This window comes from Thamnophis sirtalis, unplaced genomic scaffold, assembly GCF_051295495.1.
Source record: "Thamnophis sirtalis isolate CommonGarterSnake01/CBP01778 unplaced genomic scaffold, rThaSir2_p1.2 scaffold_2, whole genome shotgun sequence".
NCBI lineage: Eukaryota > Metazoa > Chordata > Lepidosauria > Squamata > Natricidae > Thamnophis > Thamnophis sirtalis.
In genome coordinates, this window is record NW_028261382.1 from 148,684,154 (window position 1) to 148,710,423 (window position 26,270).

Below are 26,270 nucleotides of genomic sequence, written 5' to 3' on the forward strand. Positions count from 1 at the left end.
AAACTTCCAAATTTCATGGAAGTGATAGTAGGGTAATATAAGGACAAATCTAGAAGGAGGTTTGATACAATGGGTATAGGTATTTCAGAAGTGGGTGTGATAAACAGGTAGAGATAGGTAAAAAATGAATGGGAATTGAATTAATGTAGTTGAATATTTTTTTAACTGATTTAAATAGCCGCCTACACAGCACAGGACTCAAATACAAAAGTGAATGACATAAATGGAAGAAGTATGTAGAAGACTGAATCACAGATATGTGGGTGAATGGGTTAAGATGAAGTAGAAGGCAAGGAAAAGTGTTTAGAGGGAGCTGCTGACATCTTGAAAAGTAATTTGCTGAAGGGATTAAAGAACAAAAGGCAGTGCATGAAGCAATGCATGAACAAAGTGGGAGGAAGGATGGCTTTCAAACATGCAAACGTATAGACAGCTTTAGTGAATGGTTTGGTGTCAACTAAATTTAGCTGTATTTATTTCTCTTTTTTCTTCTTTTATACCTCTCCTCAAATCCTTTGGCTTTTTTTCTTGCTCTTACCTGCACTTGTCATAACATTTCTTGCTACAAAAAGAACAGCAAGATGAGTATGTAAGTATGTGAGGAAAAATGAAGAAATAACTTAGGCTCCTTAAGTCGATTTATTTATTTATTCATGTATTTATTATTAGACTGCCTATCTTGCCAAGGAGGCTCAGTTATTGGGTTGGATACAGATGAGAATATCCTCAGCTGCCAAAAACTAAGTCTCCCTCTCAGAGTTTCTCAGTGTTCTTTCCAGGGGGCTGGATCCTATGAGGGTCTGGATGGGAGAAAATAGCCTAAAGTTGAACCCAAGTAAGATAAACTCATGGCTTGAACAGGAAGTAGACACTGAGGCCAGAACCGGTACAGCAATTGCAACCTTACCTAATGCAGGAAAATTTGCCTACATTGAGTCATGTTCTCATTGCCATCTAATTAGACTATTGGAATATGCTTTACATTGGATTGTTCGTAATAAGTACACTGAAACTACAAGTGGTCCTAATAAAGGAGAACAGTTGTAGCTCAAGGTTGACATGAGGGGTCCTTGGTGCTCTCTGAACTTGCTTGTTTTTTTGCAGATGTTTCATTATCCAAACTAGGTATCATTATCAGTGCTAGACTAACACTGATGATGTTACCTAGTTTGGGTAATGAAATGTCTGCAAGAAAACAAGCAAGCTACACCAAGGAACCCTACAATTGGTCCAGAATATGGTGGCCTTGTCCTCTTTCTGGCACTTGGCATTAAGAGTACATAAGCCCCAAGTTTCAGACCCTATACTGGTTGATATTTGGCTTCCAGGTACAATTTAAGTTGTTAGTTTTAATGTATAAAATTCTTTACATCTTAGCACCTGAATAACTTCAGAATCACCTAGTCTAACTAGCATTCATCTTTGCTATTTGGAAAGCATGTTCCTTGCTAGATTTTCAGAAGTCTTTAAACGTGGATGTGTTCCCAGGTATGGAAATTGTAGTGTTACTTAAGCCGTGATGTGGTTATTATTTGTCTAGATTAGTTTGCTTTTATTATCGATTATATTGTTGCATTGTTTTGAAAGGTAAGATGCCTGTAGTGGTTAAATAAATCAAAGCAAAATAAATACATTTCCAACAGGTTTTGAAGACTGAAGCTAAAAGCTGCTTTTCATGCTTTGGAACATCCTCCCAATGGAAGTCAAGCTAAGCTAAGCTTGAAATTGTTTTTTAAAAATTTCAAAAGACTAAAAAAATTTTTGAGGGCTTTCTCTTGGCTTATATATGGCTACTTTGGTGGTGGGCAGTATCCCACCACTGAGTGCAATTTCATTAGGTCTGTCCATTAGTGGTTTAATGCATACATGGAGGTTCAATTCCTACTTTATCCTATAGGTCAGCAATGGCGAACCTTTTTTGGCTTGCATGCCATAAGGCAGGGGAGAGTGCAGGGGGTTGTGCATGGGTGTGCAGCACTCATAATGCAATGTGCGACAACCCCAGTGAGCATGCACGCATGACAGGTGCTCCTCCCCATTTTTTTTGCATACTTTCTTCACCCTCCCCAGGCTCCAGTGGCTTTACAGGAGCCTGGGGAGGGCGAAAAAAGCCTCTTCCCCCCCCCCGGAGGCCCTTCGGAGGCTTCAGGAGCTTCCCTAAGCCTCCGGAGAGCAAAAAACCAGTCCTATGGGCAAACTGGAAGTTCAGGAATGGACTTCTGGTTTGCTCATAGGGCCGGTTTAAGCACTGCAGAGCCTTCAGGGCCTTCCGGAGGCTTCTCTGAAGGCTCCAGAGGACAAAAAATGACCCTACGAGGAAACCAGAAGTCAGTTAAAAAAAGGATGAACTCAGCTGGCCAGAACACGCATGCGTGCTAGCCAGCTGACAGGGCAATGCCTCGCGTGCCCTGACAAATGGCTCCGGGTGCCACCTGTGGCACACATGTCATAGGTTCGCCATCCCAGCTATAGGTGCTTCTTCAGTATCTTCTCCTTACTAATGACATCGCAATTCAGTTCAAGAATAACATGATCATGGAAAGTCAGATAACTGTAATATTATTTTAAATATATTTATTTCATTAGAGTAACAAATAAAAAAACAACATAGCTCCAAAATTTGGAACAGATTTCCCAAAAGTTCAAATGCTAACATACCACACATACCAACTATCCACTGCTAGTTGTACAGTTGATCCTCAGATTTTGTTCAATCATTATTTTTTCCAACCTTCATGCAGAAAAAGACCAACAGTTTTTGATGATAGCTTCTCAACACTAGGACTATAGCCAAGTGGAACATATGTGTACATAATGAGCAATGATAGGCCTAAAATCATATTAACAATCCTGTGAGTTTCAAACCAAAGTCAAAATAGTGGACAAATCCAGACCACTACATGGCTTCTGGACTAAAGTGGCCAGATTTTAAAATTGGTTAAGTGGGACACCATTGACGAGGGGGGCAATGTGTTCTTGATTAAAAGTTCTGCCGCCCGGCGCTGTGGCTGAGGTGAATCCGCCAAAGCTCCTGCTGGCACCCCCGCCTGTGGCAGCAGCGGTGCCGCCTCCCCCTCTGCTCGGAGCATCTGAGCTGGGCACCGCGTTACTCCTGCCGCCTCCTCCTCCTCCTCCGCCATGCTTTTGAGAAGCCATGGGGCCTTTTGTTTCCTGCTCCCACCCCCTCCACTGCCTTCCTACTGGCTCCCGCGGCCTCATGGCTCCTCAAAAGCACAGCGGAGGAGGAGGGGGCAGGGGTAATGCAGTGCTCAGCTCAGGTGCTCCGAGCAGAGGGGGAGGCGCCGCTGCCATGGGCGGGGGTGCTGGTGGGAGATTGGCGGCTTCACCTCAGCCATAGCAAAGCGTGGCAAAAGTTTTAATCAATAACACCCCCCCATTCCATTCCCAGGCAGAAGAAAGAGACTCCAGGGAGGAGAGCTTGGCCAGTCATTGGAAGGCATTTGAGAAGGAGAAAAGCAGGCAAGGAAACTTCTCAAGAAATTCCAGAAGCAGCTGCTTCTCCTCTGGACTGGAGGGAGGGGAGGAGAAGGAAGGAAGGAAGGAAGGAAGGAAAGACGGGAGGGAAGGAAAGAGGGGAGGGAGGTGAAAGGGAGGAAGGGAAGAGAAGGTAGGGAGGGAGGGAGGAAGAACCCGGCTTTCCCGAGAACGGTCTGCTCCGGGCCGGGGAGGGCGAACCAAGAAATTTAGATGGGACTTCGCTGGCGGTTGCAAAGCAACCTTCCCCCGATTGCCTTCCTCCAATGCCCCCCAACCCTTTTAAAAGCCACCCCCATCGCCAGCCTCTCCCAACCGGATCCCCGCCCGCCTCCCCTCGGCTCACCCAGACCAGGTTGCTGACGGCGGCTTGCACGGCATGGCTGCAGGGAGAGCGGCGCCCAAGAGAAGCGGGCAAAACAAAAAAACCCAACTTCCGACGGCTGAGCCGCTTGGCCCGGGACCGAGCACTGGAAAATTGGGACTTTTTGAACACGCCGTGGGACTCCGGACAAATTTTTAAAAATCGGGACTGTCCCGCGTAAAGTGGGACATCTGGTCACCTTATTCTGGACTGTACTTCTAACAGTAAGGCAATTTCATCTAACCTTCATTAAATATTCTATGAACTTTTCAGTTTACATGAAATGGAATGCTATGTTTTATAAATGTTCTAAAATCAAAATAAATTAATTTCACAATCTTTCTACCTTCCACTAATTCACATAACAGAACACACAAGCTCATTACTGAAAGTTTGCATAAATATTTAGCATCAATTTTATAAACTTCTATAATTTCTTATGAAAGTAGTTCTGCCAACTTAGGAGTGTCCATTGATTCCTTCAAAGCTTCCAACAACTATACAACTTCAGAAGATGTAATTCATCAAGATCATCAGCCTAAGCAAAAATGCTTGAGTTAAATATTCTAATAAGCATATATAAGTAAATCAAATTATGTTTAAAATCTACAGAGGTTTTATGCAGCTACATTAAAACATCATCCAAGGAAAGAAACAAATGGTTCATGGAACAATCAATCCAGAGTTGTCATTGGAAGCACAAATACCCAGGTTCAAATTATCATGCTGTAGGAAGTTATCACCCAGCCCACTCCCAGAAAAATGAAATATCCTGGGAAATATTGAAAAGGCAGAATATTATATTTCTCTGGATGTGAAAAGGAAGAAACACATTTTAAGAGAGAATAGCTCCCTGTAGCTTCCTGCCCCACCCACTTTGTCAATGAGCCATTAAGAAGGCCAAGCCAGTCCCTTTACATAATAAAGCTCCAGGGGGATGGGATTAAGGCATGATAATATTGGCCCTTTACCCAACTCCTCACATGGCATCTGAGAACTCAACCAAACCTGGATTCAAAACGCAGCCTAGAGAGTTGCCCCTGCATGGCTCCATGGGAGTCTGATAACCAATCAGAATACAAGCTCAAGATCAAAGGCCAGAGAGGGCATAAAACCAGGGACTCAGCACCTCAGCTTCTCTTCTTCCCCTTCTCTTTTTCTCCACCAACATTGAAGCATGTGGTCACCTTTTCTTTTCAGGACTCAAGCCATGAGGTCCTGTCCACCATTAAAACCATCTTTCCAAGCAGCCTGCATGTCTCCAGTGTCTTTTTCCCCACTTGGAGTCGAACCCAGAAGGACATTTCTTTCAACAACACTTTCGGGCAGATTATATAAAGACCTAGCTCTTTGGAGAAGACTGCAAGCAGCAAAGGGTTAGAGAATTAACGAAACAGAGTTAAAGAAAGAGAGGATAAATAGCAGCAAGGTGACTGGATTCAATTAGACATCAATATCATGGTAATGCAGAAGTTTTTGCCTCATGTGGTTTAAATATATTAGTTATGCAGAGTCAAGATATAATAAAAGTCTACTATCCCATTTGAAGTTGTTAGATAATTTGATTAAATAAGGTTATTTGTATTTTCATTTTACGTTTTCTTCACTGTATCAAATAAATATAAAACATTACAAAATCTTTAAAAATGTTACTGGCAGCATAAACTAAATTTAAAAATATATAAAATTAAGAACATTTTAGAGATACAGAGATTTGGATATGAATATTTTGCAGAAAAGCTGATTATGTGTTCTTGGAAAGAATTATGTGTAGCAGACTCAAAAAGTTGGCTTAAGATACCAACTTTTAGTCTTTGAACTGACTCTTTATTGGCAGAGAAACAAGACTGCATAATAAGATTTTGTCCCATCTAGTTCAATTTACTTTTTACTATTATAGAAAATTAGGTATTGTGGTATTGTAATTTTCTGCTTAAATATATTTTTGTATGGTTGTTTTGTTTTAAGCTTTCTCCCTTTACCTTTCTTTTTAGTTTTTATTGTTTGTTTTCTTTTTAGTAATATGTCTTCTTTCTGAATAGTTCAGGATGAAATAATAAGTTTGATTTTCAATTGTTATAATGTGTACCTAAAAATCAATGGAAATTATTAAAACAGAGAATATACATGACTCACAAGAAAACATGAAAATTACACAACACAGCAATTACAACGTCATGGACTAGTTGTAATCGAATAGTACTCTTAAAACTATTTCCTTATCATTTCCTTTTAAACAGATATTTTTATAACCACAGATGGAGAGTTAACAGTATGAGTCAAGAAATAGATTATTCTTTCATTTTATCCTTAACATAAAGTAAGAAACAGAAAAGGTGGCAGGGAACATACAAATGAGGTATAACTGACTAAACTATCCTGTGAAACTTTGGAATAAGGATGGCAAGGATAAGATAAAATATTTCTCTAGGAAAACTCTTTATGCACCCCTAAGGCCAAAATCATTCAGATCCTGGTATCATACAATTCGAGCAGCCACAGACTAACCCACTGCTAAAAACAAGAATCTTAGCTAAAGAATCCCCAAGAAATATTGATCAGACTCTGTTGGATCACAGAGCCTAGATAATTACCCTTATCATTAGGCAAAGCAAATGTCAAATAAGCATTTGAAAACCATGTGACTTAATTTTTCTGTGACTAAATTTGATCTGCTGTACTCTATGAATTGCACCCAGATCCAACCTTGTAGTACATTTCTGCTAATATCAATTATATACAAATTGGAAAGCTTGAAATAGAGATTTTTGAGTGAATATCAAGGAGAAATCAGTGCTTTTAATAGACTATAAGAGGGAAAATAATGAAAATATTGTTGAATATTTATCATAGAAAATATATTAGTAATATAAATAATACGTTTTATGACAACAGTTTTCTCTTATATTTCTCTCTTTGGTTGTTCCTTTCTCTTTGATGAAAGAAATGTCCTTCTGGGTTCGGCTCCAAGTGGGGAAGAAGACACTGGAGACATGGAGGCTGCTTGGAAAGATGGTTTATTGTTGGACAGGGCCATATGGTTTGAACCCTGAACAGAAAAGGTGATCACATGCTTCAATGTTGGTGGAGAAGAAGTGAAGGGCTGAAAGAGGGGCTTGCTAGGCTTTTTATAACCTGTTTAGTCCCACCTCATTGTTTCCTGTTCCTGTGTAAGAAATGTATTCTGATTGTTTGTCAGACTCCCATGGGGCTCTAGGCTGTGTTTTGAATCCAGGTATGGATGAGTTCTCAGATGCCATGTGGAGAGTTGAGTAAAGTTCCAACATTATCATGCCTTTACTCCCATCCCCCCTGGGGCTGCAGTGGAGAAGTGTTTATTATGTAAAGTGGACTAGCCTGGCCTTCTCAATGGCCCATTGACAAAGTGGGGATGGGCAGGAAGCTACAGGCAACTATTCTGTCTTTTAAAACATGTTTCTTTTCATATCCAGAGAAATATTCTGCCTTTTCAATATTTCCTAGGATATTTCATTTTTCTGGGAGAGGGCTGGATGATAACTTCCCACATCTTCAATAAATATCAGTAAAGGTTGATGTGACTGGTTTGCAAACCTTGTATTTTAGACACCACCACAAAAGTGACCTGCAAAATCTTCCCTCTTTCTTAGTTTTAGGATACGAGGAGTGACCATTGCATAATAAGATCAGCGAAATTGGTTAGTTTGCAATCAAAATAAGCTCTGATTTCTTAAACACTTTCTAATCCTGGGGACCCAAATGCGCATTTTAGAATTTGAACTTTGAACTGACCCATTTTTCTTCAACAGCCTTTGAATCCTTTTAACGACTCAACTTAGCAAGCAGATTTGAGCTTCATCTCAGCAGAACCCAAATCCACTTGTTTAAGAGGAAATTTTTTCTGTTTATGCTGCAGGCTAAACAAGTAGGTTTACCTAGGGTCTCTTGTTAAAATGAGCCATCTGTGGCAGCTGTGGTAATTATACCAAGCCCACTGTACCTTTCAAGCAGAGCTCTTAAGTTTGCCTTGAAACTTTGAAAAACAAGATGAACAACTGTCAAGAGGCACGGCAATATCAAGATGTTGCCTTGTTATTTTTTAAAATCCATTCTGTGCATTATGTGTCATTTGGAAATTCAGTTAGGGTTATTGTATATGCAAAGAGAGCAAACAACATGAAAACATTCCTATGGCTAGCAGAAATCCATGGGCTGGCAAAACATTCAGTCTATGCCAGTGGGCAAGTTACCTGTATTCACAGCTGTCTGGGCAATTTAGGTGCAACATTCAAATATTATAATTTGAAGGCATTTCCATAATATGTTTCCAAATTTATTTTAGTAACATGTTTATTAATATTCATAATTAATTTTATCAGGCTCATCCCTGCTTAGCATAATTAGTAACAGTGTTTATAGACAGCAGCAGGCTATAAATGACCAACTTTCCAGAGCTGTGAAACTCCCTCACACAATTTTGCTTGGAGGTATGCATTGTTGAATGTGTGTGCCTTTGTGTTTCCCCACTCATATATTGTAAAGCTTAAAATATTTGGGGATCAGTTACAAACATATGCCTTATGTTTTCCCTGGATATTGCTCTGGCACCTTAAGAATTCTTTTTTATTTTGGACAAAGCAGCTGAACTAATTGCTTAAAAAAACCTATTGGGGACAGGAATGATGACATGGGGGAATACAATCAAGCAGAAATATTTTTGTTTCCCCTTCATTGACTGAATTAAAGAGAGCTACATGGACTCCAATAATTAAGTTAAAAGTAGTTGCTCTAAGGTAGGAGCCAACTCAAGTCAGGGTTTGCTAAATCTGTGGGACTATTCCTAATAATTTACAATAAGCACTCTCTTTTCTTTGGTACCTAGCTTCCATTTCCAAAGCCTGAGTCTGTTTTTTTTAACGTGTTTTTTGTTGGAAAACTAACATGATTTTATGATTAAAGATAGGCCTGGGGTGGCCAAGATTGAATTGCTCCCTTAGGAGATGAGGTTTTGTAGTTAATTTTGGCCTATTTATTATTCTAACGCAGGGGTATACAGTCCTGGCTACTTTAAAATTTGTTGACTTCAACTCCCAGAATTCCCCAGTCAGCTATACTGACTGGGAAATTCTGGGTGCTGAAGTATTCAAGCCAAGGTTGAACACCCCTGTTCTAATCTATCACAAGGGTTTGGTGCAGGGGTGGGTTGCTCCTGGCATTACTGCCGATTTGGTGCATGCAAATCACAACTGGTTCATCTGAACTGGTCCGAACTGGTAGCAACCCACCTCTGGATTGGTGTTATGTGGATAAACTGAGGATGGGGTTGCTAAATTGAGAGAGGGAGTGCTATGTATATGTTCTTTTCAGATGGCATATAGCTCCAACAAAGAAAGAAAGAACTAAATGCTGTACTTTGATAAAATATTAAGATCACCACTGGATACATGTAGAGCAGAGCTTTAGTTGGTTTACTTTTGATGGAATTTATGAGGGACACATCCTCAAAGAAAATAGAGCAGCTGTGTAACTCAGCTCCTTTAGGGTGGTGATTTCTAGCCTAGGCTCTAAAGCTGGCCAATTGGAAATAACATCTTTACTCTGACCAGCTGCCAGAAGTCTTGCCTCATATCCTAGAAAGGACTACCTGGACACAGCCTGATTGTACTACTATATATGTTTTTTCTACTTGTAGTCTTTTGCTATTTCATCTGACTCCCAGAGTTGTTAGATCTTGTATTGGCTTCACTGCCTGGCTGGTTGTTATGATTATGAAGTGGGAGGAAAACTTAGCAATTTCTGTCTATAAAGTGCAGTACAAGAATTCCTTTGAGGAAGACATTACTTCTTCTTCTGGTATCTTCTGAGAACATGTTCTTATTGTGAATTTTGACAACTGTTGAATGGTCAAATAGGAATGTGATGCTCAAACAAAGTTACAATTAAGCATTCAACCACTTGTCATCATTTAAGCACTTTAAAATCTGTTTTTCAATCTGTTTTGGTTACAGTTTTCCACATAATATCAGGTGGAATCAAGTTTAAGCAAAGTTTGTACATTTTCACCTCAATTAAAGTTATATCAAAAGAGAGCTGATATGCTTAAAATGTTGGATCAAGTCCATCTTCAGAAATGAAAGCTCAATGAGTGAAGTTGAGTCAGTTATTACCTTTCAGTACAGGATATGATCTTGTAGTTGTGAGAATAAGCTTTCAGAAGTAATATGTATACTAACCTTTTTTCCTGGGGGGAAAAGGCTATATAAATCTAATAAATAAATAAAATAAAAATGTTGGGCCTGCAGAATAGCTTGTGCAAAGTAGATGTTTTTAACTTTCTGTGACCATTGTTGTCTTTTGTTTATACATGTTAAAAATTATGTATTTTTTAAATTTAAATTACTGAGTAAGAATTCTCCATTGCTGATGAGTTTAAAAGTTTAGTAGTGAAGAAAAATAGCATCTACATTTCCTAGTTTCTGTAGAGGGGAAAATCCTTGTTATGCCATTTCTCTAAAAGAGTTGGACCATATGTTGATTTAACCCAATATTCCTAAGAAGAGGAAGAGGAAGAAGATAAAAAGAACAGTAGTAGAGAAGGAAGAATGCAGTTTCTCACCTACAAAAAGATTTCCTGTTCCTAATTAGCATTTTTATTCTTAAAATGAAATCAAACTTACAAATGAAGGTAAATACATCCTCAAGCTCCTTATGACTGAAAATCTACTGTTTTTGTGGCAATGTTACAATAGAAGTTTAGCATTCTGTAATTTCTCCTGCCCCTCCTTTTTACTTTCTCAGCCTAGCTCCAAAGCATGTCAGATGGGAAAAGCTACTGTTTCGTTTTATCAACTTCACAACTGAGGAGTCTCTAGACTTGGAATTAATATATTCCTTAAAGACAGTGACAATTTTAGCACAAATAATGAAGAAGTTCTGCAGTAAGGATTTTAGGAAATGTACCAGATCTGCATATGTCCCTCTTCTCTTCTAATTCTATTGGAGGGAATGCTGGAGGGAATTATTATACCCCATTTAAGCAGAAACAACTTCTGTCCTATGCAAAACCTGGGTATCTGCATGCAGATAATGTAGCAAGATAAAGTATAATTTACCTCAGTGCAAAAATGGATACTTACGTTTTATCCAATTGCTTATATGCTCTGCATTTTTGATCAAAGTATTGCATCCTATATTCTTCTATAGAAAGAATTCTTAATTGATTCCAGATCTCTGTTAGACCATAAGTTAATGAACAGCCATAATTGTAGTCAAAGCATTTTGGAATTCTCTAGAGGGTTAGAAGCACACAGGATGGATCAGCTTTTCAGAGGCTGACTGAAGATTTTTTAAATTGCAATATTGGGCTAATAGATTTTTTAAAATGTTTTTCTTCCCCATAAAAGCCTTGAAGCTGAAAGGGTAGGGGAGTAAATAATTAGCTATGTAGTACTTAATAATTCAGAAAAAGGTATTTTGGACTATGAGAACACATATTTTACTAGTCTGCAACTGTTTAAAGCAGCTGTGTCTTTTCCCAGACTATGACAATGATTCTGTGCTATTCTTGTATCTTATGCAAAACCTAAATAACTGCAAGTTATTCTTATAAATAACCCAAGGTGACAAACATACCTAAAGTAAGCCATCTTGAGTCGCCATGTGTGAATAGGTGGCAATATAAATTTTATAATAAATAAAAAATATTCCTTCCTCCTATATCCACACAAAAACAATAACAAACCTGTTAGGTGGATAAGACTGAGAGAGAGAGACTGGGTGAAAGTCACCCAGTCAGCGTTTATGTTTGAAGTGGGACTAGAATTCCCACTCTCCTATTTTCTAGCCTCATGCCTTCACACTAGATCAAACTGGTTTCAATATTAAATATATTTAGTATCTCTCTTCAGCAGTCCACTGGACCATGTAATTCAGCCTATCTTGGTAACTGCTTTTTCAGAAGAGCTGTAGAATAGGAATTATCAAATCACAGTGACATGTATGAAGTAACTCTTTTTAAATTAATAATTATGTGATGGCCTTCAACTGCCCAATTTGGTCACACTTTACAATTGGGTTGTGTTGTAATGTATCAGTTAAAACCAAACATCAAACAGACTTCTACTTGTGTGGTAGAACTTCTCACTTACACCTGCAGCTGACATATGTACTCCGTGGTGGGATTCAAATAATTTAACAACCAGTTTTCTGCCCTAATGATTGCTTCCTACAACCAATTCACCAAACTGCTAAGAAGCTTAACAACACGTTCTCCAAAAATAGTGCGAACTGGCTGAATCCCACCACTGTATGCACTCATTTTGAGGAGTTTAGAAAGCAAATATGTAGAATGAAACAAAGACAATGTTAAAAAGTTATGATATTTATGTAGTTCAGAATAAGCCCTGTGGAATGTAATAATAAGTATAAGTATAATTTTATTGTCATTGTACTTAAATACAACGAAATTGGTTTTAACCTCATTGGTGCAAAATTATAACAGAAACAAAAAAAGAAAGAAAAAGAAAAAAACGAGCATGTGCATGGAGTAATTGTGGTTCTATTTAAAAGTCTCACAGGATAGAAACTATCTTTAAACCTGTTTGTTCGGTTGGCTATACTTTGATGTCTTCTGCCTAATGGTAGAAGTGCAAAGAGACACTCACCAGGGTGAGAATTATCTCTGACTATCTTCCGTCCCCTGTCGACCTGTTGCTTCTATAAGCAAACTGGTGTTGATCAAAATTTGGCAGAAGACAAGACCTGAGGTGTTGTAGGACCAGTCTCTCAAAGCACTTCATCACCATAGATGTCAGTGCAATGGGTCTATAGTCATTCAAGCTTTTTATGGCTGCTTTCTTCAGAACTGGGATAATTTTGGCTGCTTTCAAGCATGATGGGACTCTAGCCTGTTGCAAGGAGAGGTTAAAAATCCTTGTCAGGACCCCTGTTAATAGGTCAGCACAGATTTTTACCACTTTCCCCAACACCCCATCTGGACCTGCAGCTTTGTTGGGATTTACAGCCTTCAGCTCAGCTCTCACTTGATGTTCATCCAGGGTGAGTGGCTGGAGGTCAGAGGGCCTTTGGGCTAGAGCCACAGAGACTGATCTTTTGACCTCAAAGCAGGTAAAGAAGCTATTTAGTTCATCTACTAGCAGGGCATTAGCACTGACTATTTTTTTCGTATTTCCCTTATAGTTGGTTAGGTGTTGTGGCCCCTGCCACACCTGTCTTGAGTTATTATCTTCCAGATGCTTCTCTACCTTTTGTTTGTATTTCTGTTTAGCCGCCTTAATGCCTCTTCTCAAGTTTGCCTGGCTTCACTGTATTTGTCTTAGTTTCCTGCCTTGAAGGTGGATTTTCGGGCTCTCAGAAGTGATTGTACCTCTGCTGACATCCAGGGTTTACGAATACTGTAAATTCTGATGCGCTTATTCACTGTTACATTGTCTGTGCATATTTTAATGTATGAGAGTACAGTGTCAGTGAATTCTTGCAGCTCCAAATGTTCAAATATACTCCACTTCAGGGACCTGTAGTCAGGGGAGGCAGGGGAGGCAGAGCCTCACCACTGTCATCATGAAAAGAAAAAAAATGTAAAAGGAAAAAGGCAAGAGCTGAGGCAAGAGCTGAGGTCAGGCTGAGCTAGTCTGACTTTAGGCGTTTTATGATCACTCGAGCAGAGTTAAGCAAGGGTTAAAAGCCTAAAAATTCCTGACGTAGGTGAGGCACGTTGTTCTCCTACCTCCTCCTGTAGAGGGCACTTTTTTAGAGGCTTTTTTAAACAGTTAAGCAGAGTCATCCACAGTGACTCAGGCAGCAACTAGCTCAGCCTGACCTCAGCTCTTGCCTTTTTCCTTTTACATTTTTTTTCTTTTCATATGACAGGCAAGAGCAGAGTTGAAATCCTCTCTGAAACAACTGGAAAAGGTATGTGTGGGTCGGAGGGAGGGGGAGGAATTCAAACTTCATCCTCAAGTGTAGATCCCTCCCCAAGTGTAGTTTGATTGCAGGCAGAGTCACATTGCCTTTTCAAACACACACACACGCACACACACGCACACACACAGAGAGAGAGAGAGCTGGATAAAACTATATAAGCCCAGCTTCACTGATTACAAGTTTGAAAAGGCAACGTGGCTCCGCCTACAATCAAAGGCTCGGATCGTCTTCTCTGCCTCTTCTCTCACCCCAGCCTGTGAGCAGGTCGTGAGCGGGTGGGTGGGCTTTATTGTGTTTCAGGCATTTCCCATCCAGACAGCAGGCTGCATTTGCAACGGGGGGGGGGGGGATGGCAGAGGAGCTGCTTTCAAGCCATTGGAAAATATATTCAATCCAACTTCTGTGTTTGTGTTTGTTTGAGAGAGAGTGAGAGAGAGAGGGAAGTGGGTAGGAGAGATAGTCCAATCCAACTTCTCTGTGTGCATGTGTCTGTTTGAGAGAGGGGGGAGAGAGGGAGAGAGGGAGGAAGGAGGAGGATGGAGAAGAAAAAGAATGAAAGAAACTTTTTTGCAAAGGAGAAAAACAAATGCTGTCACTTTAAATCGGAACTGAGCATGCCTGGCTGTAGAATTCTGGGAGTTGAAGTCCACAAGTCTAAAAAAAATTGAAACTCACCACTTTGTCAGTGCCTCACCAGCCATAAACCTCCCTATGGCCGATAAGATCCCACAGAGTGGGCCTCCTTCGGATACCGTCAGCCGGACAGTGTCGGCTGGCGGGCCCCCGGAGGAGGGCCTTCTCTGTGGCTGCTTCAACCCTGTGGAATCAGCTACCCCCAGAGGTCCGGACCTTACCCACTCTCATGGCCTTCAGGAAAGCCGTTAAAACCTGGCTGTTCCAGCAGGCATGGGGCTGTTGACCTTAGTGTTAAGATCCAGCCCCGATCAGAGTGTATGTGTGTTGTGAATTTTTAATTATTTCTTTATTTATTTTGTTTTTCTTTTTTTCTTCTTTCGTTGTAAGCCTCCCGGAGTCCCCTGGGATTGGGCGGCCTATAAATTTAATAAATGAATGAACCTCATTGCATGTCACTGCTCCACTTGGTAGTCTCAAAGCAGTCCTGCAACTGGCAGAGTGCTCCCTCTGGCCATATTTTGATGATTTCCAAGACTGGTCATATCCTTTTCCTAAGGGGAATATACTTTGGGCACAGTAGCAGAGAGATGTGGTCAGACTTACCCAGATAGAAGAGGGGGATTGCTCTACATGCCTGTCTTAAGTTTGAGTACATATGGTCTAGAGTATTCTTACCTCTGATGGTACACTGCACATACTGCACAAACTTAGGGAGAACAGACTTTAGACTGGCTTGATTAAAATCCCCAGCCATGATAAAAGTGCCCTCAGGGTAAGTTTGCTGCTGCCTCTCGATGGTGTCATGTAACTTAGAGAGCGCTGCGCTAAGATTTGCATCAGGTGGAATATAGACAGCAGTGATAACTATAACAGGAATCTCTCTAGGTAAATAAAATGGCCGACAAATGACAGTTAAGAATTCCACATCTACAGAACAGTGAGTATAAGCAACTCTACTGTTAGTATACCAGTTATTATGTGTATAAATAAAAAGTCCTCCACCTTTGCTTTTACCAGAGTTGCTTTTTCTGTCAAAGCGGTGTGTGGTGTGGTTAGTTAGTGCCACTGACGCATCCGGTACAAGTGGATGAAGCCAGGTCTCTGTGATGATCATCACACAGCAGTCATGAATGAGCTTATTCGCTGCCATCCATAGCTCTAGTTCATCAATTTTGTGGACAAAGGATCTAGAGTTGGTTAGAAAAATGCTTGGTAATGCTGGTCTGCGAGGCTGCTTCCATAACTGAACTAGCAAACCAGCTCTGCATCCCCACTTCTTCTTTCGCTCTCTTTGCCTCCTCCTAGGCCCCACAACAATTCATGGAGAGCCTGGCAGTCTTACTATGTCACTCAGTATATTATGAGACTGCTGGAAGTTGCTGATAATATCTAGTCGCCTAGAAGATCCAATCTTTAATAACTCCCTGCGGGTATAGACTAGTTTTTGTCTAACTCTACTGTGGCACCAGGAGCTCAAAGCCACAGTGTCTAAGCGCGCCACCATCTTGGGGGAGGGGGGGAAAATATAATAGGAACTTCCTTGGATATCTAGGACAACAACTTTAACTGACACTCTGTCCTATTGAACTGAGTAATCTCTAAAATGCCTTGAGTATGTGCAATGCATCACTTTAAATCTGATACAAAATCAGTAAAATCACCCATCAGAGCTAGGGCCGATGTCAAAGCAGTAAATAGCAAGCAAGTAGCACAAATTCAGTGCCTTTCTGTGATTCTGGAAATTTTAGTAGCAATATACATCACTGCATGTATTGAGAATACTGCTGAATACTGTGATGTGTTTTCTGAATTTGACATGGGTAACCAGCTAATTAGTTTTATCACTTATTAAACTCTATGCCTATCAGTCTCTTCTGTGCTAGTAACTTAATATTACTTTGAGCTTCACTCACTTTCTTAGCTCTTACATTCTTTAAAGTTAATGGGCCTTAGCTTTGCTCTCTCTTGTACTAATGGGGTGTTATTTTTCCATAGTGATCCTATGAATACAACTGGAAGCAAAACTCAATGTCTCTGAATATGTTTTCCTGGATCAAATAATATTACATTCTTTGAAACTGGGGAAGGTTTAAGGGTCTCAGTATCAAACAAATAGGGGTTAAGCTAATACTTCCTAGCTTGAACTTTTCTGTTTTTAAGACTAGGAGGGCGTTAATTTTCAAATGCCACTTTTTCCATATCAACAACTTTCTTTGTGCCTACTGATCTTTGTGCATTGTACCTCTTTCTGCTAAACTAGCCTTAACCTAAACCAGCTGAATTCTACCAGTAATGATGGCAGCTAACAAAGAGGGCCTTTCCTATGTTCACAAACCCAATGATCAAAGACATCCAGAAGTTGTCCATGATCATTTGTCTGATTCCTGTCCAGAAAAGGCCAAACTTCGGTCATCTACTCTGTCCAGCCTGGATCTCACCCAAACTAGTGAAGAGGAATGATTCCCCAGAAGGGGTCATTTCATTCTCTATAAGATGTTTATACCTTGGAATTTTCTCTCAGTAAAATTTTGGAATAACCTCATATCTCCTGGCCTTCAGGAAACTTTTGAAGATCTCACTATGCTGTTTTGCATAGGAATTTGAAGGTTGGATTGCAGGGTGTATGACATTTGTATTTGTTGGTGTTTATTTCTTTGATTTATTTATATTTATATATATCTAGCATATTTTAATATGTTTATATGGTTAGCTGATCAAAGCCTGTGGGAATGGATGGCATGCAAGCAAATGAAGCAAGGAAATTAAAAAAAAACTCATATTCTATTGAACCATAAGAGACTATCTTGTGGTCCTCTCATCATCTCTTCCTTAAAAGAGAGTTCCGTGTTGACGGGTTCTTCCCAGGACCCACATACATAAAGGTCAGGGGCCACATGACTACATTGTCTCTGAAGAGGTATCATTGGTCAATCTTCTGACTCTTTTTTCTGAAAATAAGTACAGGAAAAAAATCTTTCAAAAAGATTTCTTTGAATCAAATCTTTAAGTGACAGGAATCAAATTTGTTTGCCCTCAAAACTCAGGTCATAAACAAATCACATTGTGCCCTTGTCAGCTCTCCAGATCACATTACAGTTGATTTTCAGAAGGCTAATATATAAGGTAGGACATGTCCTACTGACAAAGGGGTAGATATTGGACTAGTTCTGTTATTTTCTCCATTTGTTGCCTGATTTCTTGGGAAGAAAGAGGAAGAATTGGCGATGTTCCTAATCCAGGGCTGACAGCAATTATACAGATATCTAACTACAGCTAGCCAGCAAGGCAAAGACAGGCAGAGAAGTTTTCCTTCTGGGGCTTTCAGTTTGCTGTGGTGCCTTCCTTACAAATAGGACTCTTTTTCTCCCAATGTTCACCCAAAGCTACTCTATTACCTTTATCATTCTGTCAAGTTCAATGTGCAATAAAAAACCAGTCCCCAAATGATGGGTACCTGTGTTCATAGCTCAGTGGAGAGGCCCATAAATCACACACGGAGGCCAATGTGTATGTGCTTTCCATTTCTTGCTTCACCTTTTATTATCATAGGACTGAAAAGTTAATAACCCAGTGGGTAATCATGCCATTATCAGTTTACATTGTAGTAAAGCCCATTCAAATGATGATTACATATGTTAATGAGCATCGTTATAATACACTACACAGTACATTACCTTCAGTAAATATAATTGTTTATGCACTTTAATGAGGGATATAATGCCTCAAAACTAATGGCATTGACTGAATTGTGATTTATTGCTGAAAAAACTTTGCTATTAGAAAAGGAACTCTGACAGCCCCCTTTTATGTTTACCTAACTCCCCCCCCCCATTTTTTAAAGCTGTCACTCATCTCTCCCTCACTGGATTCCTGCGAAGAAGAAAAAGGCACCAAACAGATCTACGACTGTTCCTTCTCAAAGGCTTTCTCCACCTGAAGAAGCAGGAGGTGGGTTCATTGAAAAGATTTAATGAAGATTATTATGTTTACCTCTTGGTAAGCCTTAATGCATTATCTGGCAACCAAACTGATGCCACGTCAGAGTTTTGGCTGCAAGTCAAGCAATAGAAAATCGAAATCTTAAATTGTGGGTTTGAAAAAGAAAATAAAAGTATATATTTTTTTAAAAGATGACATTTTTGTTCCCATGGTCCTTCCACTAATAACTGAATGGTCAAAGAATAGTTTGGCTGGCTGATTATTCATAAATGCTCAGTTGCAGCCAGATGAAATGGTAGGTAAAACTCTGCATGTTAAGTTCGGTTCCTGAGTGTTTTTATTCTGGGTGGGCTGTCATTTCTGAATTGCTTCAGGAACAAAGAAATGTTTGTAGGGCATGGAGGGAAATCAGGTAGACCAATGTAATTGATTTTAGACACAATATGCTGAATTATACAAGTGCACATGCTTGTCTCTCTTTTTCCCCCCTCTTGCTTTAATTACCAGCTTTCACTGCTGAGACTTTTGCAGTTAAATGACAAAATGTATTAGCTTGCATTTACTAACTTTGCTTCCCCATTTCACGCACTAGCAAAAGTTGCAGTGTGTAATGCACTAGCATAAATCTCATTTAGGGATGTGCTTGCTTCTGCAAAGAATTTATACATAAGGCTTTATTTTTGACTCAGGGTTGACTCAGCCTTCCATCCTTCCGAGGTGGGTAAAATGAGGACCCAGATTGTTGGGGGCAATATGCTGACTCTCTGTAAACCGCTTAGAGAGGCCTGAAAGGCCTATGAAGCAGTATATAAGTCTACTGCTATTGCTATTTTCCTCTTCCTAGGAAGCTGTGTATAAGTACTTTTTTCCATTCTCAGCCCTGCATTTAAAATTCAAAATTGTACTGTCATTTTGTCATTTACCAAATTCAACAGCAAATTATAATATAACAAGAGAAGTACTTAATGAATTTGAATGAACAGAAGACCAATCAAGGAAATATCCATACTCCATAATTACCTTTTGTCCCTACTTCTGAAAATACATCGATGGAGAATAGTTCCTGAAGGGAGACAACCACCTTAAATTAAAATTAAGAGAGTAGATCTGGTAGGGCCATCAATGCGAGACTGCATTTTTTAGAACTAATTTATAATACTGTAAAAAATAAACAATCCTGGGTATTTCAGAATAAAAGCATCACTTGCAAAATTCTAAAAGACATCACATGAAATTATACACTGGAAAGAAACTACAAGGCAGATTCAATTATAATTATTGGACCAGTTGCTGAAAAAAAGAATTATTCTAAGCATTATACTATGTAATTAATTCACTCATGTTCTTAATTGTTTTCAAAAAGGTTGGGAGTATGAAGGTTTGCTTTAAAAAAATACAGAGACGATAACCTTTAGTTGACCCCCAGATTGACCAGATCACTTGCAGGAATCAATTGAGGAGGAAATGTTTCCTAGCTAAGACTGTACTTTCTATGGATAATATTGCGCTCATACTACACTAACTACTTCCATCCTTTCCAACTTCCTTTTTCTGATTTATATTTCATTTCTTTCGAAATGGTATAATTTATTTCTCCATGTGCTCAAGGATTACAATCAACCAAACTGATTGATTAACCAAGTGAAATCATATGCTATAGTCAAAACATAGAGCTTGAGGCAAAAACAAAGATATATACTATGATATCTTATAAAAAGGTATCTGATTTCAGACTCCATTTATACTGTGAATTTGTTACAAAAGGCTCATGCGTCAAGGCTCTATTCTCCAAGCCCTTGTTCCCAATTTTATCCAGCTATTGTAGAGGACACCAGGATGGCATGTTTAACAATATCTTCATCTTCATTTCATAATCTCTTAATTTGTCAAGATAAATTAACCCTTTTTCTACCTAATGGCTTTTTCCTCAGTTTGTAACTGTGCTCCTTATGACATAATACGGTTCAGTGTGCATAGGTTGATCTATGGGACACTTGGCAAGAGATAGATGGTAATGTGCAAGGAGAACTAAGCTGGATATAATTTGATTGCTTCTGCGTAGTTTTATGAACTTGGATTCAAAGTTAAATTCTAAACACATTTATTTAGGAATAAATTCCAATGAAATCAATGAGGATTCTAACCAGATGTAATTCCCAAGTAAATGATCTAGGATTTAATTTAAGGGGTAGCTTTTTAAGCACATTCCTGAAGATGTGTCATTATGGTAATAATCATGCACAAAACTTTTTCACAGATTGCAGTTGTATTTCAACTAGTTTGAAAGTCAGTAGTCTTTAAAGAAATCCCCCAAATCCACTGACATTGAGATGCAATTTGTGGTAAGATCTAATTAATTTTTTTGCTCCTCAGAATAATTTATTATTTACACTTCTTATTATATATGTATTTTAGCTTCATTAGTCTGCAATGCTGGAAAAAATTATACCTTCAAGTCCTATTTATCAAATTAATGGTGCAATTTCATAGTGACACATTCCACATTCATTAAACCAAGTACAGTAAAAATGCATTTAAATTAGATTAGTGTGATGTAATAAAGAGCCCAGAGTATGGGGTAATATTCTAGCTATAAAGGCACACCCATACTGAATTGAAAGCAACTTTAAGATAATTTTTAAAAACTAATTTTGGCACCGCTGTAAGGACAAGAATAATAATAAAAAATAGCCATTTGTTCTTGCTCTGTCAGTTGAAATAATATGATGTTTTAGTATCATAATCAAAGAAAAAAGTGTATTTTTCTGTAGTTATAATAAAAGCTGACCCCAAACATCACCCAGCTGATTTGACATGACTAATAGAATCTGACTTAGAATTGTTAAATAAATGTTGTATTCAACAGATTATGATTGCAATCATTTTGTTTTGGACAAAATGGGTTATTATAGTCAGATTTAGGAAGTTGATATTTTTTTTAAATGTTGATATTCTGACTCAGTTGTTGAATTGCTGAAGGAAATGAAAAGATATTCAGATCTATGCCTATTATATGATAAAATATAAACTTTCAACCTATGGATAATTCTAATGCTTGCTTGCTTGCTTGCTTGCTTGCTTGCTTGCTTGCTTGCTTGCTTGCTTGCTTGCTTCCTTCCTTCCTTCCTTGCTTCCTTCCTTCCTTCCTTCCTTCCTTCCTTCCTTCCTTCCTTCCTCTATACCGCAGGCTTCATTAGCTATTTTGAAAAAAAATTCAATAAATAACTGCTAATAATTCTAATGAATGTTGTGCTAATATTCTGTATCAATTAATAAGTAAAGACTAAAGGAACATCAAAACATTTTAATTAGGTTTATTAGCTATTATCTTACATTACTGGGAAGGAAGGAAGGAAGGAAGGAAGGAAGGAAGGAAGGAAGGAAGGAAGGAAGGAAGGAAGGAAGGAAGGAAGGAAGGAAAGAAGGAAGGAAGGAAGGAAGGAAGGGCTATCAAAAATTAAGGAGGAGATCAAAGTTGATTTCTGTCTAATATACACCCTTAGAATTAGTTAAGAGCATCTGCAAATTCATGAGCTTATATAAGGAGGTATTATATAATCAGTTTAATTAGACTAATTATAGATTTTATGTGGAATTACATATGTATCCATATTGTATTTCTTTTATTGGTAACAGGAAAATTAAGACAAATTAAGGGGAAGCAATTCTGATATACAAACTAGATATCTCACTTCATTGATCAAAAAGTGAATTTCTTGATAAATCTTCCCCATATGGAATGCTTCATACTAGTCCACATCTTGTACTTTAGGATAGACACAGGGTGGTCAAATAGTATAATTCTGGTTCTGGGTAGAAAAATCCAACACTCTCCTTCTCTTTTTTTTCTAGATCTGCATCAAGGAAAAAAATCCTGGTTTAAGGCTGACATTTCGTAGATAGACTAACTATCAAATGTCTCAAGGTGCACCTGATCTGTGGCAAACTTTCACAAATATCTTTACACAGGGAATCTTGGAAAAAGGAATCTGCTGTGAATTTTTGTTACCTACACTCTTGGTTTATAATGTGCAAAAACTTTGATATGTAATCAGCGTATAATGCCTCCTACATTATTTTCTCCTTGTATGAATGCTTAAATCCTGTACACAGGGATTTTTAGTGCATAGGGTTGCTAGTAACAGGTTGTTATGAGTAGTTTATTGATTAACATTCTCTTACTTTTTCCAGATATAGCAATAAATCAAGAGTTAATAAGTGGAATTTTTGAGTTCATCTTGATGGTATCTAGATTATTAAATTTTTAGCACTCTCCAGGATTGGGATGAGCAAATCTGAGCAAACAAAAGTGGTGAGAAATTTAACTTTCCCTCCACCTCATCACTGTAGTCCAAATCTTCAAAGAATCATATTTGTTTACAATTAAGCAGTAAGGATACTGGGAAGTGTGTATGATTTTCAAGTTAACATTCTTAATATAAATATGCTTGGAAGGACAATTGGAACTGGTTTGGGATTATGCCACAAAGCATTTGTCACCTTGAGTTATTTGTAAAGACAATGAAGGCAGGACACAAAGAAAGAAAGAAATTAATAAAAGAAAGCTGAGATAAAGGAAGAAAAGCAGAGCAATTCTAATCACAAAGGAGAAAGGGCTGATTCAGTCTGAACAAGCATCCTGAAAGCAGAAGATTGTTAACCACAAACATGGCTTAATTTATCATGTTACACTCCAGTGCATATTCATCTGGAGGTGGGTGGCAGCACCTGGCTGCTCTTGTTTGGACTTGAAAGTTAGTAGTTGGATGGGAAATGTTTAGGGCTAGTAGAGCTCTAACTATGGCTGAGAGGCTGAAAAACATCCTGGAAAAAGAAAATGGGCAAACCACTTCCATACTGATGCCAAGAAAATTTCATGGCTGTATTCATGTACTCAGCAGGAGTCAAGTTCAACCCAACTCCATCTTTACCTTTTAAATCTTGCTACATTCAGTAAGGCTTTCCTCTTGTGGGAATGCCCTGCCTAAATATGCACATTTGTTAAAAATGGAATCTTTAATAATTTTGGATAACATACATTTGCACACAGTGGAAAATGAGAGGTAACAATTTCTTTTATTTGTCCATATACATTATACATAACCTTAATTATACATTATACATTATACATTATACATAACCATAATTATACATAACCTATTATGTATATAACAGTGAACATGAAACATGAAAATTGTTGTTTATGGGACTCACTCAACTCTTTTCCTAATTTATTTGACAAGCAACTTCCCCTTTGGAATCATCGCAAATATCCAATCCAATGGAAAGATCAATATATAATTTATTGATCTCCAATTGCGTTACATCGTATCAATAATACTACCAAGAGAAATAGCCTTCAGTAAATCCTATTATTTTTCACACTGTACTAATAACATGAGGAAGTATAGATAAAATAAAAGTTTATGTCCATAGTTGCTTTGCAGACGCCTCCTCTGGTATGGTATAAATATAATATATAGACTTGGCAATGTGATACAGTTTTTATTTCAGGTTTTTCAGGGATGGCCATGCACATCTATAACTCATGAAAATAAAAAGTGTATTACGCTGCCAACTGTTACATATTCTCTAGTAAAGAAAGAAAAAGGAAGATAAATTTATTTTAGGGCCTTTTCTCCCCCTGTTTCTTCTTCCACCAGCAGAGTGCTTTGCTGACATGGCTTTGAAGAGGTGATACAATTAATATTATTTACAGAAATGCCTTTCTGTGACAGAAACATTGCCAGCATTATCTACTTGACAGTCAGTGTCTGAACCGCAAGATCCAGCATTCTTTCCTCTGCATGTTACATTTTGTTTAATTTGATACTGCTCTGTTTTCTGCTGTTCCCTAGGAATGAAAGGAAGAAAGATGGCTTCCCTATTCCCTGTGTTCTTAGAGTTGCTGAGGTACATGCCCCCTTGTGTCTTGAGAGCCCAGACATCTGTGCAACACATGTGCCATAGGCAGCACTTCTGGAGCGCATGCATAATGGAGCAAGTGGAGAAGTATCCCAGCTGCACCGTTTATGCAAAGGGAATGAGAGAAAGAAAATCTGTGTAATTTATCGATAGAATAGCAAACAAGGTAGAATGCTCGGCAACCACAGACTAAAATTGCTCCTGAAAAAAGGAGTGATGCTTGGTGAAAAAAGCCTTTTCAAACAACAGAGGGTTTTGTGTGTGTGTGTGGTTGTGAAAAATGAGATCCCAGGAGTAAGAAATATCTTCATAAAGCAAATCTATCATGATTTATCTAATCCCTTGACATTTTTGCAGTTTTCTCAGGTGTGCCTCCAATCCCCTCAAGCAAATCATCACTAAAGAGAGAGGTAATACAAAGCCACACTCACTCTCCTACACAAAAATCTCTTCAAAATTCTCCTTTGTAAACATTGGTAGTGGATGTCTTCCAATTACGTCTGAACAATAAAAAAAAAAGGAATTGACAAAAAATGTCCTATGATTTTTTACAAGAAGGTGACAGTATCTATTAGATTCCCAATTATTTTTAAAGCAAAGGTTAGAAACATATACGATACATGTACATTAAAGTAAGAAGAACTGACAACACAGTCTTGAATGCATTATGCACCACATTTACTATTTGGAAAAATTATTTGCAGAAAAAAATAGAGATAATCTGGTACCCCTTCAGATAGTTTGGAATGTGATTCCCACCGGCCCCAAAGAGCATGGCCAATAAGCAAGATCTACAACATTTCCCATCCAAAACTTCTGGTGGCATGCTGCCTACAGAATAAGAAGACTGACAACCATTTTGTATTTTTATCTTCTTGCTATGCAGAAATAATACTGCTGTTTCCTCATTTATAAATCATAAAGTAAGATGGAAAGGAACACAGAAGTTTCCTTCTTGCCCCACATACTGAAAATGCCCAATAGACGCTTTCAAGAGCTGGAAGGAACGCTGTGGGAGATGCTGTATCTCCAGGATTTATCTGCATACTTATATTTCAATTCTAGAAAATTTGGAAGTAGTTTTTCAGGAAACAAGTCATAGAATTTAGTCAGGAAAAGATAGAATAAAGGGAAAAAGTAGGAAAGCCTCATGTTTCTCTGGTCCTTTTAGGTTTTGTCTTCTTAACCAATATCCTATTTCTTCTCTTTCTTTGTTTACCACCACATTGCTTCACATTCACTGATCTCAAGTGAAGTTTTTGTCATAACTAGTGATACTATAAAAAGTTCAATTCAAATGTGTTTCACAAAAGTTTTTGTGATGCAGCCCCCTATATTAACTTTCATTCCAAATTTTCATCTTAGCACCCAGTTTGGCATTCATACATTAGTTTTAAGATGCTCTAGAGGTTCCCATGTGCATGCATACCAGAGAAAAGTGTTTGTTCATCATTGCCTTATAGTATCAAATGAAGCTAATTTGCATTATTTTAATATTAATGATTATTAATTGTTGTCACTTTGTATTACTAATGCAGGGGCAGCTGGCACACACGCTGCTTTTGCCAAGAAGTAGCCCTTACTTTAGCACTCATTATTTTCTATGGAACTCTCCCTAATTAAGTTTGAAAAGGAACCTTAACCTTTCTGTCAACAAAGGAGTAGGTAATAAAAAACGAGATGGAAAACAGAAAAGTACAAATAAGTGGGTGTTACTGTTGCTACTCTAATTGTTTCTAGCATAGCTGCAGTCAAAGGTACTCTGTGATCTCATTTTGTTCATCATGATTTTCCAAATTAGAGCCAGATCTTATGTTTTCTGTTCTTAGAAGATGCTGTGGGACTGACAGTAGAATCAAAGTCAAGTGGTTGACTGAAGTATCAGGTGCACTGTCCTGCTTTCAGAACACTAGGCAAGCAATTGTTTCCACCCCTTTAGATGACCACATTAATGCTTGTGGCAGGGTTGTGCAAATCTTTTGAAAAAGGT

The 26,270-nt window shown here is 38.4% G+C and overlaps 1 protein-coding gene across 1 annotated transcript in view; it reads left to right on the top strand.

Annotated features, from left to right (window-relative positions):
• The window catches only part of LOC148049226 (uncharacterized), a 43,219-nt gene extending 18,340 nt beyond the window's left edge, over positions 1-24,879 (top strand). Inside the window, exons 3-4 of the mRNA XM_087703867.1 lie at positions 18,258-18,364; positions 22,208-24,879. Of these exons, the coding sequence (XP_087559993.1) occupies positions 18,258-18,364; positions 22,208-22,258 (158 nt within the window). The 3' untranslated portion in view covers positions 22,259-24,879. The remainder of the gene's footprint in view (positions 1-18,257; positions 18,365-22,207) is intronic.
• Positions 24,880-26,270: the final 1,391 nt, after the last annotated feature.